The sequence below is a fragment of the Harpia harpyja genome, chromosome 13 (genome assembly GCF_026419915.1).
Source record: "Harpia harpyja isolate bHarHar1 chromosome 13, bHarHar1 primary haplotype, whole genome shotgun sequence".
NCBI lineage: Eukaryota > Metazoa > Chordata > Aves > Accipitriformes > Accipitridae > Harpia > Harpia harpyja.
In genome coordinates, this window is record NC_068952.1 from 23,314,201 (window position 1) to 23,330,984 (window position 16,784).

Sequence of the window (16,784 nt, forward strand, 5' to 3'; positions counted from 1 at the left end):
GTCAAAGAAAATAATGTATGTATCATGCAGAATCCAAGAATATTTTAGAACTTGTGTCTAGGAGAACTTAAATTTTATTATGTTCTATATTGTCTTCTGTTGTCATCATATGTCACTGAAACACAAGCTAAAAGCTGTATATGAGAAAAAGAATGTGAAAAGGCTAAGTTTTTCTTTTTTTAAGGTTTAACAACATTTTATTTTACATTAATTCTATTATTAAAGTAAATATTCCTTTTTTAAAGTAATATAATGGAAACATCAAAGACTACAATCAGTGAAGTTATTTTGAAAACTTTACTTTAAAACAATCACCAAATAGCCATGACAAACTGAATTTACTGGAAGCAGAGAAAAAAAATCATTAAGCCAAGACTGAAATGAAAGTTCTAGTATAATGATCAATGGCCACCAAATAAAAAGCAGTAGAAGAATTACACATGTGATTGGTTACATATGCCATATATTCTCTTTCTGTTATGGTATGAAAAGCAATTTACTTGATGTCACACAGGAGAGCCACTCCTCTCAATATCCAGTGGTCTGGAGACACTACTGTCCTTAAATAGATCACTGTAATATAGTTCAGATCTGTTCTCTTGGGCTTCTTGTAAAGAGGACAAACATAGAGCTTGGGATCCTTAGGACTGGTTGTATTAACAGCAAATATATGCACCACAGGCAGCTGGACAAAAAGAATCTTTGGTGTAGATTCAATGAGTTTGCTATTTCGTCTGTCCCAGCCTGCACCTTCCAAGTATAACCCATAGATATATACTCCTTCCTGTGTGGAGAGTAAGCAGATACATAACACAAAATAAAGCACCTGTTTTGTAAAATGAGGAATTAGCTTAAAACATTAAAAAGAATGTATGATTTGTAGTAAAAAAAAATCTGACATTGAATCTTTTCAAACTATTTAGTTTTAAACTATAATATCACCCTTTTTCAGAAGATAATGCTACTGAAAGGGATGGCAATAAAAGTTGTTTAATAAAGTCTGTACACTATAAAATTTGATCTAAAGTTTACTATAAATTCCAAAAATCAAGAGGTGGTACAATGAAATGGTTCTTTTAATTAAATATTTTTGTAACTGCAAAATAAAAAAAATTAAAATCTTCATACTTATTGTTATTTATCTTCTATGCTGAGCAAAAACAGTGAGGTGAAGACAATAGTAACTTTTTCCTCTAGCACAATATAAATACTGAAATATCTTTGTATGTCATACATACAGAAGGAGGTGCTGTGATTTCTTCTTTGTTTTGCTTCAGCACTTCATTATGTATTGTAACTGTATCTAAAGCCCAGCCTTTATGTGCTCGAGTTGCTTCTTGTCTCATTGCTGTCAGGAATCCTTGAGAAATTAAGCCCGAGATTTAGTATCAATCTCACATGACAAAAAATGTCTTGCACGGTTATCTGCATGGTTCTGCACTGAATGTTATAGACAGATATTCAGAGTTCTATTGAAAATGAGCCCCCAGACTAATGATAGCAAACTTTGCTTTGGGCCAAAATAGGAACAAATGACAGAAGTGGCACAGAATGCATTACACTGAGAAAAATATTTTTAAACAGCACATAAAATAATATACAGGGTTTTTTGCTACTGATGTATTCAGTTAACAAATGTTTGCTCAGGATACTGACTTACAAATTATCATTAGGCAATCAACTACAGGATCCATGGTAGAGGTGTGTTTCAAGAAGGAATTTGAAGACAGACAAGATATCAATTTTGTGAGCTGGTATTGATGTAAAGGCAATGTAGGAAAAAGGCAATTTTTTTTTTTTTATGAAAGAAGTAGCAAAATAAAATAAATTTCACTGATGGAAAGCAGAAAAGGTATGTCTGAATGTGATAATAAAAAAAAAGAAGAATCTAGACAAGGCAGTGCCTACAAAGGATGAAAAATTTATGTTTTGTTAGTGAAGAAAATGGAGTTCTAGACAGAAATGAAGGTAGAGGATGACACAATCAAGGAGCAAGTTAGGTGATATTTTGAGTATTGTTTTGAACAGACTTTACAGAGATTTCCAATAAAAAGGGTTTGAGAGGTAAAGGGCTGAACAACACAAGCACAAGATGACAAACATCTGGGCAGCCAAGAGGTTTGGATATGTTACAAAGGAAAAAGCTACAAAAATGAAACACTTGTAGCAAACACCTGGTTGCTTCTGTGTAAGTGTCTCAGAAGATGACAATGCAGTCACCAAAAACCCAATAGCTGCTATTTTATGCTACCGGATGAAGAACTACTTGGAGTTGTCAAAGAGATTGAGGCGAAGACAGAAAATTTAATAATAGAGAACTGCATACTTAAGAGTGATTACTGTAAAGACTTAAAGATGAAAAGGCATCAGTTCCTTCTTGATAGGGCATAAAGGAAAAGAAGGCTAGCGTTTTGTGGGCTGTCAAAGTATCTACAAGGAGGAGAAACCGCCAAATGAAATACAGACCAGCCAGGGGGGAAATCATGAAAGTACATAGGCATGCAGTAGAAGACAGCATTTTTAGATTTAAGAAGTGGTTTAACATGCTAATTAGGCCAAAGCCAATTAGAAGCTAAGATATTTGTCACAGCTAAAATATTCATAGGTGATGTAAATACAGTTAATGTAGTACTTGAAATGAACATGTATTCATTTCTCAAATACTATATATTCTGATAAAAATAAAACAGTGTTATTTAGGCTTCTAAATTTTGCTTAAAATTAATTATATCTCTATAATATGATATTTGGTTTTTCATAAGCCTGTTCATTCCAAGTACCATGTCTACTGAATGGAATATTGTACCACCATTAACATACATTCTCCCTTAATAATGATAATTTATAGGAGACAAACACTGGTAATGCTAAAAAATCACAACAGGTTTAAATGCAATTATTGGTGATATTTTTAGTATTATAAATAGATTTTTCCACTAAACTGATAAAATACACTCCTCACGTTTTAACATTATAATGTATTTGCCAATGCTGGTAGATTTAGAGCTTGATTCACCAGTGCAATCAGTCTAGATTTTCCTGCAATGGCAGCACAGCATAGTCCAATTTCTGATTTGCCTCACACCAGCCAATTTTTAAATTTTACTGTATGATTTGATTTACCTAGCATTTCCTAGTGAGCAGTATTACAAATACAGTAACTATACTTACCTCACCCCTAGCCGTAGCACAACTTTTGTGCTTAGCAGACTTCTTTCTCCATCTACAGGACTATTTTTTTTGGAACACAGAGGTTGAAGCAATCAAGTTCAAGACCATCTGTGTCTCAGGTTTGTTTGCTATTAGGCTAAATATTTTCGTTGGTCAAAAGAATTTGGTCCATTATCTTCTTCTACACCACCATGAGTGCTGCTCTTGAATCACCAGAGATCAGTATGCTTACCAGCTGTGCCATTTATGATACCAATGGAATGATGTTTTGACTGGCATCTCAATACCATCTTTTAATGATAATTTGGATGTGCTCCAGGCACCTCAACTGTTTGTGAGAGCAACTCCAAGAAAGACTTTGACATTAGTACTTTTTACAGTCCTGGTCACAGAAAGGCCAGTAAGAATAGAAGCATCACAAAGTGAAGATAACTCATAAAATATTCAAGTATTTCAGCAGTTAATCCTAATGAAAAGAACCACCTCATAGCTTACATTACATAGAAGTTTCCCATGAGAATTTTGTATGGGCAGTTGTGTAGGCTAAATGAGATTCTTCTATGAACATGCATCTAATAAGGTAACAGGTTTTGTTACTCTTGGAGATGGTTACAATTTGTTTTTCTTCTTCTTTCCTATGAATGATAAAAATATCGAGCTATAACAGATAATGATAGATAATGTTTACTTGTACTTTGCAGTATATCTTTCATGAATTTGAACAAACTGTTCATTAAATAACCTGTGAAATAGAAATACTGTGAAAACTACAGTTTGGTGATTCTCTGTGAAAGATAGGTAACTGCTATAAATTCTGATATGGTTGCATGCTCATAGCATCATAGAACAGCCCAGGCTGGAAGAGAGCTCAAAAGATCACCCGGTCCAACCTTTCTGGGAAGAAGCTGTATCATATCATGCTACAATATGTCAACCAGATAAAGCATTTTTTTTTGTTAACTACATGTTTTCCTTCTTGTAGTATAAAACGTGTGTTTATGGGTCAGACTAAAAGACCATCTGTGCAAGCATCCTGTCTCTGACACTAGACAAAAGCAGATGCTTAATGAAATAATATTACAACAGGCAAAAAGACACATAAATTCTTTCCCATCTATGTTCTTCTGGTTTCTGGTAACCTGGAGTTTAGGGACCTCTCAACTTGAAGGTTAAGTTTGGACAGTCATGTTTATTGCTACCATTGGACCTGTTTCACATGACTTTAATCTCTTTTTTGAAGCTATTTATCATCTTGAATTCTATGACATATTGTGACAGCAATGAAAACATCTTTTCTAGGCGTAATATTAAATCAGATATGTAGTAAAAACCATTAAATTATGATTAAATACATCATTACTCAAGTCTTTTCAGTACCCTTACCTTGTGGATTAAAGAATCCGGTCATCCAAAACACATTTGGTCTTCCTTCATATATCCAAGTAGAGAATTGAGTATTTCTTTCCAAAAGTTCAGTAAACCAGAAGCCAAGTGTCGAAGAATCCCAAGATACTCTTTTCCATTCTTGAGGAATTCGAGCATCATACATATTATGAAGTGCATCTCTCAAATTCTGAAGGAATGAAATTATAATACATGAACTAAAGCAATCAAGGTAATATTTTAAAATATAGTATTCCATACATAGTAAATATGCTTTACTTGCCTCACTCATAACAATAGTTCCTTCTATGGCTAATTTAAGATCATTCAAACTGTTGCGAAGTATTGTGATCACCTTTTGCATTCGGTCAATTTCTTGCCGAAGAAAAATATTCATAGAATTAAGTAGTCCCATTTTAATTAAACGAGCTTTTACCTAAAATATAGGAACACAGAAGGAATTTAGTTAAATCTGAATTGTTGAAATGTTGTCATATACGATATCTTAACTTGTGTTCAGAAAAGTAAATAGCAGACTTGTACTTCACGTTATTTAACTAACATTTATCCCCTTAAAACTGTTGCAGTTTTTATTTTACTTTTATTTTTTGTCTGATGCTACCCAATTACTCATGATTTTGCTAGAATAGGACTTCACCCAGAAGGCACAGGAAACTGCTGTCACAAAAAGTCAAGGCTAATGTTTTTCTGTGTTTTCACATGCAGCTTTGGAAATCCAAGCATAGTCTCCATGACATATCTCCATGATCAATTGTTAGATGTCTTTATTTTAAATAAAAAAGCCTCATATTGATTCACACTGATAGCGATAAAGATGTTGGTTCTTGCTTAAATCTGCTACAAGCTGTATGAACTTTCTTTACAGTTCAGGGTTTCTTTTTTGGAATGTCTTACGTGAAAACTTAACAGAGAGAACAGTAAGAAAACAAATAAGATTAGCTTGCCTCATGATGTATGTAATCTGGAGGAAGTTTCTCTAGCATGTCTTCAGCTAAACGATAAACAATTGCTTCACGAGTTTCTCCAGGTCCTGCATCACTTTCTTTAGGCTGAATATTGGTAATAGTATCTAGAACATCAGCTGCTGTATTACTTTGGTATCTGAGAGGATAAGAAATATGTTATAAATTACATAGGATTTTTTAATAGTTAAATGATACTTTGTAGAACACACATCTTGAAAGTTGAGAAAAAAAATACTGTGTCATCAGGTTAAATCAAAACTCCCAACAGAAATTGTTTTCCTTTGCGTCCTGCACCAAGCTGAACACACTGATTGTGAACATTTGGTTTTCCATGGTTGTAAAGAATATGAAATTCCCTCTACACACCCTGTTACCTCTACACTTGCTGTTTTTCAAATTCAGGGCTTAGAAGGAGTTCTGCAAGCTGAGAATCTGAGGTGGCAGAAAAACCTATCATACGATTTCTAGGGATTCTGAGGAAAGCGAAGAAAATGGCGTATGCCTGATAAGGACTTCTAAACAGCTATTTGCTGGGAAGAAGCAACAAAAGTTTTTTAAAAAGGAAGAATATTTCCCTCAGTTAGTTACTTCTTAAAAGTGGAATGCAGAACAAAAAGGTGAAGGCATAACTCTGCAAGCTGCCCCTTTATTGATAAGTAAATTCATTCTGCTTTGAGGTATTTCAGCATTAATGATAAAAGCTGCTAGATTTACAATGTTGAAGATTAAAACCTTCTATTCCATAGTACACCATGGGCAGTACTAATGTAAATTTATGTTCTGAGTCAATATAAAAAAGTGAATTAAATTCATGTGGCATTTGATGGTAAAAGATAGTAGACCACGTCAGTCCTTCAACACAAGCAGAATTATAGGAGTACTTTTGTTACAATGCTATCTAGTGGCATAGAGCTATGAGAGGCAGTAAGAAAGAAAACATAACAGTGTATGTGTTGGTACTGCAGTGCTGGCTTTGCCTACTTTTACCTTATGGAATCAGCTACATAAGGAATATACAGCATGAGTCTGACACAGAACATAAACTTATACTGACTCAAAGCATAATTTTGCATGTCATTTTTACTTTTCAACCTTCATACAACACCCATCTCCTTCTATTACTTTGTCATACATAACTACATAAGACATGAAACCAAGGATTGTGCCACAGGCTAGACCACATGAACTCCTAAAGCATCTAAGCTTTGGAGATGCTATTGCAAGACTACAGAAGCTAGATACTGCAGCATTTCAACATAAACTGTTTGTGGATGCAATTATAAAGACTATAAATCAGAAAAGTAGAAGAAATCCTACTGGCATTTTGCTTCTCAGAGGATATAATTTCTGCTTCTGAATCTAAGAATGGTGGGACTTTTCATTGTTTTTAATAACCCTTGACTTTAGATTCAAAACTCTCAAGCTTTTTTCCATTTATGACCCCATTTAAAGAATGGCAGATTTATTCAAGACCACATATGAGCAGAAAAGTTGGATAAAATCAAATTTCTCTTGGACTCACGGCTTCATTCCTCATTTGGATGACATACTCATGGTTGTAACCCTTACTCCAGGTCTCGCTGATCTAACAACTAGTGATAAGAGAGAAGTGAGCCGCCTTCTTCACACTGCAAGTACTGTTTTTCCAATGCTGTTGTCAGACTATTCTATGTGGAAGGAATAGGTCCCATGATTATTACATCAGTTAAATTATAAAATAATACAGGATTATCAAAATGAATGGTCCTTCTCCAAATCTAAACAAAAATAGAAACAATTCAAAAAAGAAGGCAATATGGAAACTTTGGGGAAAAGCAGAGAACAGTTTTTGAAAAATAACCTCAAAGGAGCAGAATAAAAGGTAAGTAATATTCCCTTCTTCAATGACACAAGCTAGGAATCTTCTGGAGAGGAGAAATTATCATCTGAATCTTGTATAAAGAAGTAAACATGAATAGCAATAGCAGTTTGAACAAAACGACTTTTGTTGTAAATAAAAATAGAAAAAAGATGCATCTCAATGTATACATAATTAAAAATAATATTCCAGTGTGGAAGTGAGGAGAAAATAGAAACAAGAAATTTCATTCACGTAACAGTTGGACACAGGGCATGTAAAAGACACCCTGAAACAAAATTTTTCTAGGCTTTGCAAAACCTGACTTTCATTTACATTGCAAATAAAATGTTGAAGTACAGAGGCAAACAATAATGAAAAAAAGATTGCACAGGTTTGTAGAGGAAGTACCATGTTCCTGGGAAGGAAATCAGATATACACAATCGAGTGTCCCTGATCACATTTAGACATCTAAGTGTAGATGCCTACATAACAGCTGTTTGTCTAGATTGCCCTTATAGGTAATGCAAAGAAGCATGATTCAGCTCATGTATTTTAGATGCCTGCTTTGTGATCAGAGGAATTGCACTTTACAAGGATCTATTTTTCTCTATCACAGTAAAGAAAGTCTTGGATAACTGTAAAGGAAGCTAAAGCAACATTAAATGAATCTCATTTACAGTGTCAATGTTGCCTAAAAGTGAGTATGTAAGATAAAGCACTTTATATCTCTTTATATGGTTTTTCCTGAAGCAGTATTGCAAAGCAAATTGTGTAATAAGAAGAAAAAAAGAAGGAATTTTCTATGGATTTTTATTTGCTCAGAAAAGTATTATTAAGAATATTTTCTTACACAGAGCTTGGATTCAACAACCTATCGTAGTTTGATAGCTGAAGTCTGTGGCATCAGGAATTTTCTGTACTGGAAGTTAAAACTAAAAATAAATGCAGTTTGAGAGAAACATTACCTTGACTTTGTGTAGGAAACAGCAATATCTATTGCAACATGGTATTCAAAACCTTACATTCACCAAGGGACAATGGGAGATTCTGCTCTATCTTCAGTTGGTTAATAACAGTTTGAAGCAGCTTTACAAAAATCTAGTTAGATTTAAGGCTTCAGTATGAAACCAATTGGAGAAGAGGTTGTGACAGAAGATTGTGAGAATATTCCTTGCCTGCTCAGGTACTTGTTAACTATGTTGCCTTTGCTGAGCCTAAGATTCATAGAGCAAGTTAAAATCAATCACAATGACTTCAGGTGTTAATCCCAAGTGGATGAAAGTATTGACATTCAGTTGGAACCAACGGATTGAGCTTTTGGCTGAACTGGAAAACTGTCCCACTAAATTAGTGAGAGATAAGGTCTTTCTTGTCCTCAGTAATAGTAACATGGAGAGGTCCTGGCTGTCTCAGGATTCAAATTCTAGCAGTCAGCCTTCTGCATACTCTGAGATGACTTGATAGGATATTTTAAGGAGAATTTGAATGCAACTTTTTATATTGTATGAGATGCTAATCTATTTGGTCTGTGTCAAAGATGAAATTCAGACAGACAATACATGTGCATAGTTGCCTATAACAGACTGTGATAAGTCATGGAAAAAAGCATGAAGCTGTTGAACATTTTCCCCAAACTCTAAAGAAATACCTACAAAGGAAAATCTCCAGAAGAAGGACTAAAGTAGCAGGAATATGCTGATGTACCAAGTGGAAGAAAAACTCAGTACTACAGAGAAATTAAAGAGCTGTTCCTACTCACTAAAGCTCCCCCAACACGGTTAGTCTCAAGTTTCCTCCTCTAAATTAGCCCTCCTGCAAGCCTAATTTTGGATTCAAAGCATGTCTCTCCTCAGGACTTTGTTTAGTTCTCTGTTAAATCTTGGCTCTTCTTTAATCAGTTCTGGAAGGGATGTCTTGCAAGTATCAGAAAATGACTTGAAACAGAATCTACTCTTAGGTTCTTTTCTTCAGAAGTATATATTTACAATGGTAGGTGCTAGGCAGAGTTGACAATAAAACTGTACTGTTCTCACAGCATGCTTAGAAAACTGGGCTTTTGATATGGCATCAGCCTCTCAAATTTGAGACTGAAAAATTGTGGGAAATTATTGTTTTGTCCAAAAATGTTAGAAGATATTAGGCTTCCACAGCAGTTGGGCATTTGAATAACATCTGTTTTGTTTAAAAAATACAAAAAGCTGTTAAGAAACAATGAATATGGACATAATGAAAATGCAATAATTTATGGCAGAATTATTAAGAACTTCAGTGAAAAAAATATGATGATGACTCATATCCTTTCACAGGGCATATAACATTTGAAGGAAATAAAAGCCAAGCTGTTACACACATTATTTGGAATGAAAAAGTGAATTAAGTCAAAGATAAAATTTTAAATGGAGTTAGTACATGGTGCAGTTAAAAAGCCTCTTTTAAATAATAGAAATGGCAGGACTGATGGCAACAAAATATTGTAGTTACATCCAAAGGCATGCTTGTAAACCAAATGATAATCAAGAGAATCATTTAATGAGTGTGCACAGAAAAATAATGTACTACTTGGAACAGAATGCAAACATTAGAAACTTTCTCTAGTTGAACTGTGTAGAACTTGTATCATGTTCATATAAAAGTTTTATAATGCTTTCAAATTTTAAAAAAAATTCTAAAACCACAAAGAGTAAGTAATAAGAATTCCAACTGCTTTAAAAGAATATGTAAAACATAGCTGTAGATACTGCATTCATAACCATGCACATCAGGTGTTCCACTTCAATAGTGAAATTCACATGAATCCTAGGTTTCCTGTGGAAAATATACTTTACCTAAGCATTTCATAGGGATGTGTTTCCAAATACTAAAAGAAAGGGTCTCTGTTTTCAATATGTGGAGACCTACTTACATAGTATCAGCATTAGGATGGAGACCAAAGACCTTTGGGCTGTCCATGGCAGGGAGTGACTGGATGTATTCAAAATACTGTTCCACAGTTTTGCACACTGGAATTTTATACCCAGTGTAAAAACAGAAAGTGCTGTCAAACATCTTTTCATTAAACCACACCTGTGAAAAATCCAGAGGGGAAAAAACCACAATTACTTTGCTACTTAGAGTTTTTTTATCTCATTTTTATTCTTGGAGCATTAGGGTTCTTATTTTAGCTACTCTATCTAATGTTACTTGAATACATGAGTAAATCATTAAGAGTTATGTGTTCTAAGTTTGAGTTCCAGCTAAGTTTTTTTAATAGTTTTTGCTCCTCACTAGAGAGAAACCAAGGGGAAGAACCTCACTGCCAAAGAAAGATGTCTTGAAAAATTAATTTTACTCTGAAGAGTCTTATGAACTGGTGGAGAAGTGCATATTCAGCAGAAAGAAGGTCTTCTGATATCTGTATTGCAGCTGCCAATAAAAATGATAAATAACTGTGTTTTCAAGATCTCCTACCCTTGCAAAGCAATTAAGAAGACGCTTATCAAAGTCATCTGTGACTCGGCCTCCATATTGCACTTCTCCAATCATGTAGCGTACTGTGTTCCATGATATCCCCTGGATGCAAGTAAAGTAAATGAGACTGTAGTTACAACATGTAAGAAGGAGGTATCCAGCCTGTAATTTCAATATCATCTGAAGTTCATAAAGCTCTGCAACGTAAGCTGAAAAGATCATTGATGGAAGAATAAAATACTTTGTTTCTAAAGTATTTTCTGAGCTCAGCCCTATAATTTTATAGTAGAGTTGAGCTTGATCCTGCTATTAGAAATGTATCTCATTATATCTTGGTTGACCTGAAATCACTCTCACCTGCTACTGCCTCTCCTCTTTCTTCTTTTGTTTCCCCTTCCCCCAGTTTCTTATCCTTCTATTGGCAAAGTGCTGCTTTGCAAGGAATAGCTATTCTATTACATTATTCCCTGATAAATAGTAGAAGACCAAATGGCAGCCATAGAGAAGTTTGATTGGCTCTGCCAAACTCTGTAAATATTTTAGCTCCCTTTCCAAAACAGATATTGTATAGACCTGTTAATATTTTAGATAAGGTACTGAAAGAAACCAAGATGAAATTCTGAAGTTCTTAACTATTAGATATTTTTACATGGATGATAGCACACAAAATATTTCAGCTTGACTGTCTTACAGAGAATCTGGAACTTTGATCATTAGAAGCTGCACTGAAAGAATAGCAATGAATAAACTATTATAAATAGTAACACGAAGAAAAAAACAATTACAGATGTTGTACAAAGCAATTAAATATACCGTATGCAAATTTTAGTATTCACCTTCTTGATGTCACATTCATCTAGGTGATTTTGTATAAACTGAACACTGGCTGTAAAGTCTGCTGAGTTAAATTCGTAGGGAATATTCCAACCCAAAGGCCCAAACTTGCGTCGTTCCTTAGGAATACAATTAAAACCAAATATGTTTATGCAAAGACATATAATTTTGTTTCATTATTAAAGTTCAATAATAATAGTAATAATGGAGTAAAGAATTGAACTGAAGAAGAAAGCTAGCCTAGGAAACTGCTACATGCCTCGTACACATCAGTAATAAAGTTTATTGTTAAGTTACACCATGAGGGATAAATATTTCTAGAAAAAGCAACAGAATAATTTATTGCTACCTTTACTAATCAATGGATCAGTCATAGGTTTGAAATGTCCCATGTCTGTGTGGATGATTAGATTTTTATATTAAGTAATTAATTTAAAGGATTGCCAAATCTCTGCATTCTCAGCACACTCAACAATTCCGAGTTCTACAGTTTTTCATTTTTTTTTTCTACATATACTGTCTACTAATGATAGTTTCACTTTTTCAACTTCCTGTATTAATGCTTAGTTATCCAAAGGCTTCCAGGTTGCCCCTTTTGTCTTATTGTTTCATTATATTGTTTCAATATACCTTTTTCAAAATTCACAACTTTACTATAAGGCTGCCACCTTATAAATAATAAAATTATTCAAATTTATTATTGCATACATATTTGAAAATAAAATGGTAACACTTGCAGTAACAGAAAAACAGTTGACTACAAAAGAGAATATAATCTGCAGCTCAAATATTTTAAATATTCAACACTATTAGATTTCTCACAATTTTGTTTCAGCCACTGCAGCTACATTGCTCAATGATTTTTTTCAGAACATATAACAAATTAATCCAAGAAGTTAAGAATTAAATTGTTGAATAGTGCTGACATTCATTAAATGAATAAACAGAGTAATACTGACATTCTAAAATTAACTAAGTGATAACATGTTTATTAGAGTTTAAATCACCAGGTCAACAATGACTGACACTCTTTGACATCTAGGTAAGTAACATTTAGGTACCTTAGCTACAATATTTAAAAAGAACTGGAATTGAAAATAAACCTTTTATTTTTTCAAAATGAAGTATTGTTTATAAGCAGATGAGACGGCATTAACCAATAACACCCTGGTAGAAAAGTACAATGGTTTTCTACCAAATTCTCTGAATTACTTCTTAAGCTACATTTATCATAGCCAACTTGTCACCAAAGGATATTAGGAATTGGTCAGTTAAAAGGCAGGGCAATGTATATATTGCTTGCTGATTGGCAATCCATATATAAATCTTCTGAACAGATGAATAGCTATAATAGTTTTTAAAAGTACTGATGGTTGAATAAGCTCAGACCTTCTAGTTCCACACGAACAGTGTAATCCTGAGGCAGTACACAGAACGCTTTCTTGCTGTTTATAAAAAGGTAGAAGGAGGAAAATAATGCAGAATACTGTATCTAAATAGGGACCTCCAACAAACTGTCCTTCTCTCTCCATCTTTGCTACACTGCAAATAAAAGCAGCTCAACAGAGCCTAAGGCTTAAATAGTGTTTTAACTATGTTGAGATCCTTGATGACAAGGTATATCCAGAGAGCTCAAAATGTTGGTATTTATTGTGATCTCAAACCATCTATCTTTAAAGTACATAGTATAGATATCATTGTACTGGCATTGGAATTAATGTAGAAAACACATTGACACAGATAAAATAGATAAAAACAAGGTGCTAAATGATAGATTTTATTTAATTTTAGCCATCTAGAAAGCAGACAGCTACTCTAAGCTAGGCATCTGGGTTGCCTTTAAAATCAATGGACAGAAAGAGTGATACATCTCTAGACAATAATTCACTCTTTTATAGAGAGACGGCTAAGACAAATAAGCTGATTTTCTTTTTCAGGGTGCTTATCTATTTCTAATGACTACAGAGAGAGCTTTTTCGCTTACACCAGGCAACTAACTTTTGGACACCTAAGGTTAGATGAGAAAAAAACTCATTCTAGATGCCCATAGTATGAAAATTGTGTAAAATTTATAAAACAATTAAGAGAATAAGGAACCTTGAAATACAGATTATAGAAATTAAAGCTTCAGCCCTGCAACATGATGCTACAGTAAATATCTGTCCTGGTTTCAGCTGGGATAGAGTTAACTGTCTTCCTAGTAGCTGGTACAGTGTTATGTTTTGAGTTCAGTATGCGAAGAATGTTGATAACACTGATGGTTTCAGTTGTTGCTCAGTAGTGTTTAGACTAATGTCAAGGATTTTTCAGCTTCTCATGCCCAGCCAGCGAGAAAGCTGGAGGGGCACAAGAAGTCGGCACAGGACACAGCCAGGGCAGCTGACCCAAACTGGCCAACGGTGTATTCCATACCATGGGACGTCCCATCTAGTATAGGAACTGGGAAGTGGGGGCAGGGATTCGCCGCTCGGGGACTGGCTGGGTGTCAGTTGGCGGGTGGTGAGCAATTGTACTGTGCATCATTTGTACATTCCAATCCTTTCATTATTGTTGTTGTCATTTTATTAGTGTTATCATTATCATTATTAGCTGCTTCTTTTCTGTTCTATTAAACCGTTCTTATCTCAACCCACGGGTTTTGCTTCTTTTCCCGATTTTCTCCTCCATCCCATTGGGGGGGGGGGGGAGTGAGTGAGCGGCTGCGTGGTGTTTAGTTGCTGGCTGGGGTTAAACCACGACAATATCAGAATGTGTATTTTCAGGAACCTCTGTTAAAGTGACTCCATATATTATAACACTATTTGCAAAACTTATAAGAAATACCTGAACAGTAGAATGCAGGAAAGCTACAGTGTAAAGCAAAGGTTTCCACATAGGCATATTGCTAACATCTAACAGATCCTGATTAATTCCAGAAAATGTTCTTTTCAATCCAGCACGTATACCTTGGGGAGGTTCATTTGTGAACTTTATAGCAACCTGTCATGTGAAAAAGATAAAGGAATTGGATTTGTTTACTGAAACAAAAAACAGCAACATGCGAAAATGTCACAACTATTAGTTATAAATAAAATGTAAATAGCTGAAGCATTGTAGATACAAAGTTGATATGTAGTTTTACTATAAACAACTGCATAAAAGGAGTGCATACTAGATTTTGTAGCCACAAAAGATTTTGAACACAGACCTTCAGTTTATGTTGGTCAGAACTATCACTGACATTTGTCCATGGATCTAAGAATTTTCATCTACAACGTGGAAGCAGTTTTCATGCTTTTCAGAAGGCATCATATGGTTCTCAATCCCTAATTCAATGACTGAATGATGGAAGAGAACTCTCCAGAGCAGATGACAAGAACTCTGTTGTATTTCTGGTCCCAGGACTTCACAGTAAATAGAAAGAAATCTCACCTCTCCTCAGATCAGATCTTTGTGTTCACAGTGGCTACGTCTTCAGCAGTAAATTAGATTCACCTGAGTATGTTCCTGGGTACTCTGGTCAGCAGGCATGGAATCTGCATTTCTAGTAGTAAACTGCCACAGCCCCTTAGAATACAGCCCCTTAATTTCATGCAAACTGCCTAATGGGAATAGTTGCTACCAAATTTTAATTGTCAAACCATACCTGAAAATTATTTTGAAGAGTGCTAGTTGGCACAGGTTTTCATGTCAGAGAATGTTGTAACTACTTACTCCTATGGACTATTGCATTTTAGTGCTGGGTAATGTTCATGGGCCACACTTGAATCTATTATTAGTTCAGACACAGACTGGCCTTACCAGAATCTCTGTTCCTTGAAACACTTTCAAGTGCTAGAGGAACTCAAATAAAAACTAAGTATTTTTCTGCTCCAACAGTAAGTACTTGTCCAGCTGGCTTGGGTAACATGGTAGCATGTATTGAAAGAACAGTAAATGCCAGGCTGCCCATGGGCTGAATGCAAGCATGGCTCTGAACTGTTTCTACTTCTGAAAGACGCTTAATGGAAGACACTCATGAATATGTACTTCACCTGACAGTTTTACTATCTCCATATTTGTGGTAAAGAACTTCAATTATTTTTAAGGAATGACTTTTCAACTTCAGTCTCACAAATTTATTTCTGGGCTGCAGGGCCCAGGCAAGCTGTCTCAGAGATGAGCTCCAGTTTTCTGCAAGGACCTATCTGCACATGAACACACTAGAGTGTTGGACTGAATGGGAACACTTGCTAACCAGTCTTTCCATATTTCAGAGGATATCTTGTTCAGTCTTTGATGAATTTTCTGCATAAAAAAAGAAGCAAATTATTCTCTCCTTTCTTCTGAGAAGGAACTGACCTTTGGTTTGTCAGTTATTCATTTTCTGGAATCCCTGAATATGTTAAAATATTAACAGGTAATGTGACACTATAGACTGGGAAATCACATGTGAAACATTTGAGATAAATGCAGTGAAGATTCATTTAGCAACCCTCTCAGTTCTCTATTCTCACTTTTAGCAAAACTGCATGTTTATACACCTCACTATTCATAAACCCCTTGAAGATGCAGAATGACTTCACCTTCTGTTGAGAGAATACAAGAGAATGTAGGTCCATAGAGCTACCTTTCCATACACAGTGTTTTTCTATGGTGACATACCCTTCCTACTGAAGGTTGCCTCCTAGATTGATTTGAGAAAGGAAGCCTTCCCCCACTTTACAACCTATATATCTATTTTTATTTAGAGAGAATTAGAACCACTAAGGAGACTCCCGCTGTTTTTAAGAGGAAAGGGGTCTATGAACACAGAAGTGTCAACACACACCTCTATTACACTAGATATTAACTAACATTATGACCCGCTGTGAGAGTGCTAGGAACCATCATAAGTGACTTAAATGTACTTTGTAAGAGTTTAGGCAATTTTCCTTGTACTGATGAAAAATGTCTCCTTGAGATCTACAGAACAACCATTTATAGTTTATCCAAAGAAAAACAGGTTACTTCTTGGTAGATGATGTTTGAGATGTGCTGTCCCTGTGTGTTCTGTCCCCTTTATCCTTTATTTCAGATAGGGAAATCTGGAAGAGTCTAAGAGCAGTTGTGGGCATTACTCTGTTCACAGGGCATCCGGTTGGGCAAAAAGGGATACAGAGAA

At 34.9% G+C, this 16,784-nt stretch overlaps 1 protein-coding gene across 1 annotated transcript in view; it reads right to left on the minus strand.

The window, feature by feature from the left end:
- Positions 1 to 282: 282 nt before the first annotated feature.
- Positions 283 to 16,784, minus strand: part of DNAH8 (dynein axonemal heavy chain 8) — a 148,501-nt gene continuing 131,999 nt past the window's right edge. The window contains 9 exon segments of the mRNA XM_052806646.1: positions 283 to 784; positions 1,239 to 1,360; positions 4,555 to 4,744; positions 4,838 to 4,990; positions 5,520 to 5,676; positions 10,284 to 10,444; positions 10,829 to 10,930; positions 11,665 to 11,781; positions 14,486 to 14,641. Coding sequence (XP_052662606.1) covers positions 497 to 784; positions 1,239 to 1,360; positions 4,555 to 4,744; positions 4,838 to 4,990; positions 5,520 to 5,676; positions 10,284 to 10,444; positions 10,829 to 10,930; positions 11,665 to 11,781; positions 14,486 to 14,641 — 1,446 coding nt within the window. The 3' untranslated portion in view covers positions 283 to 496.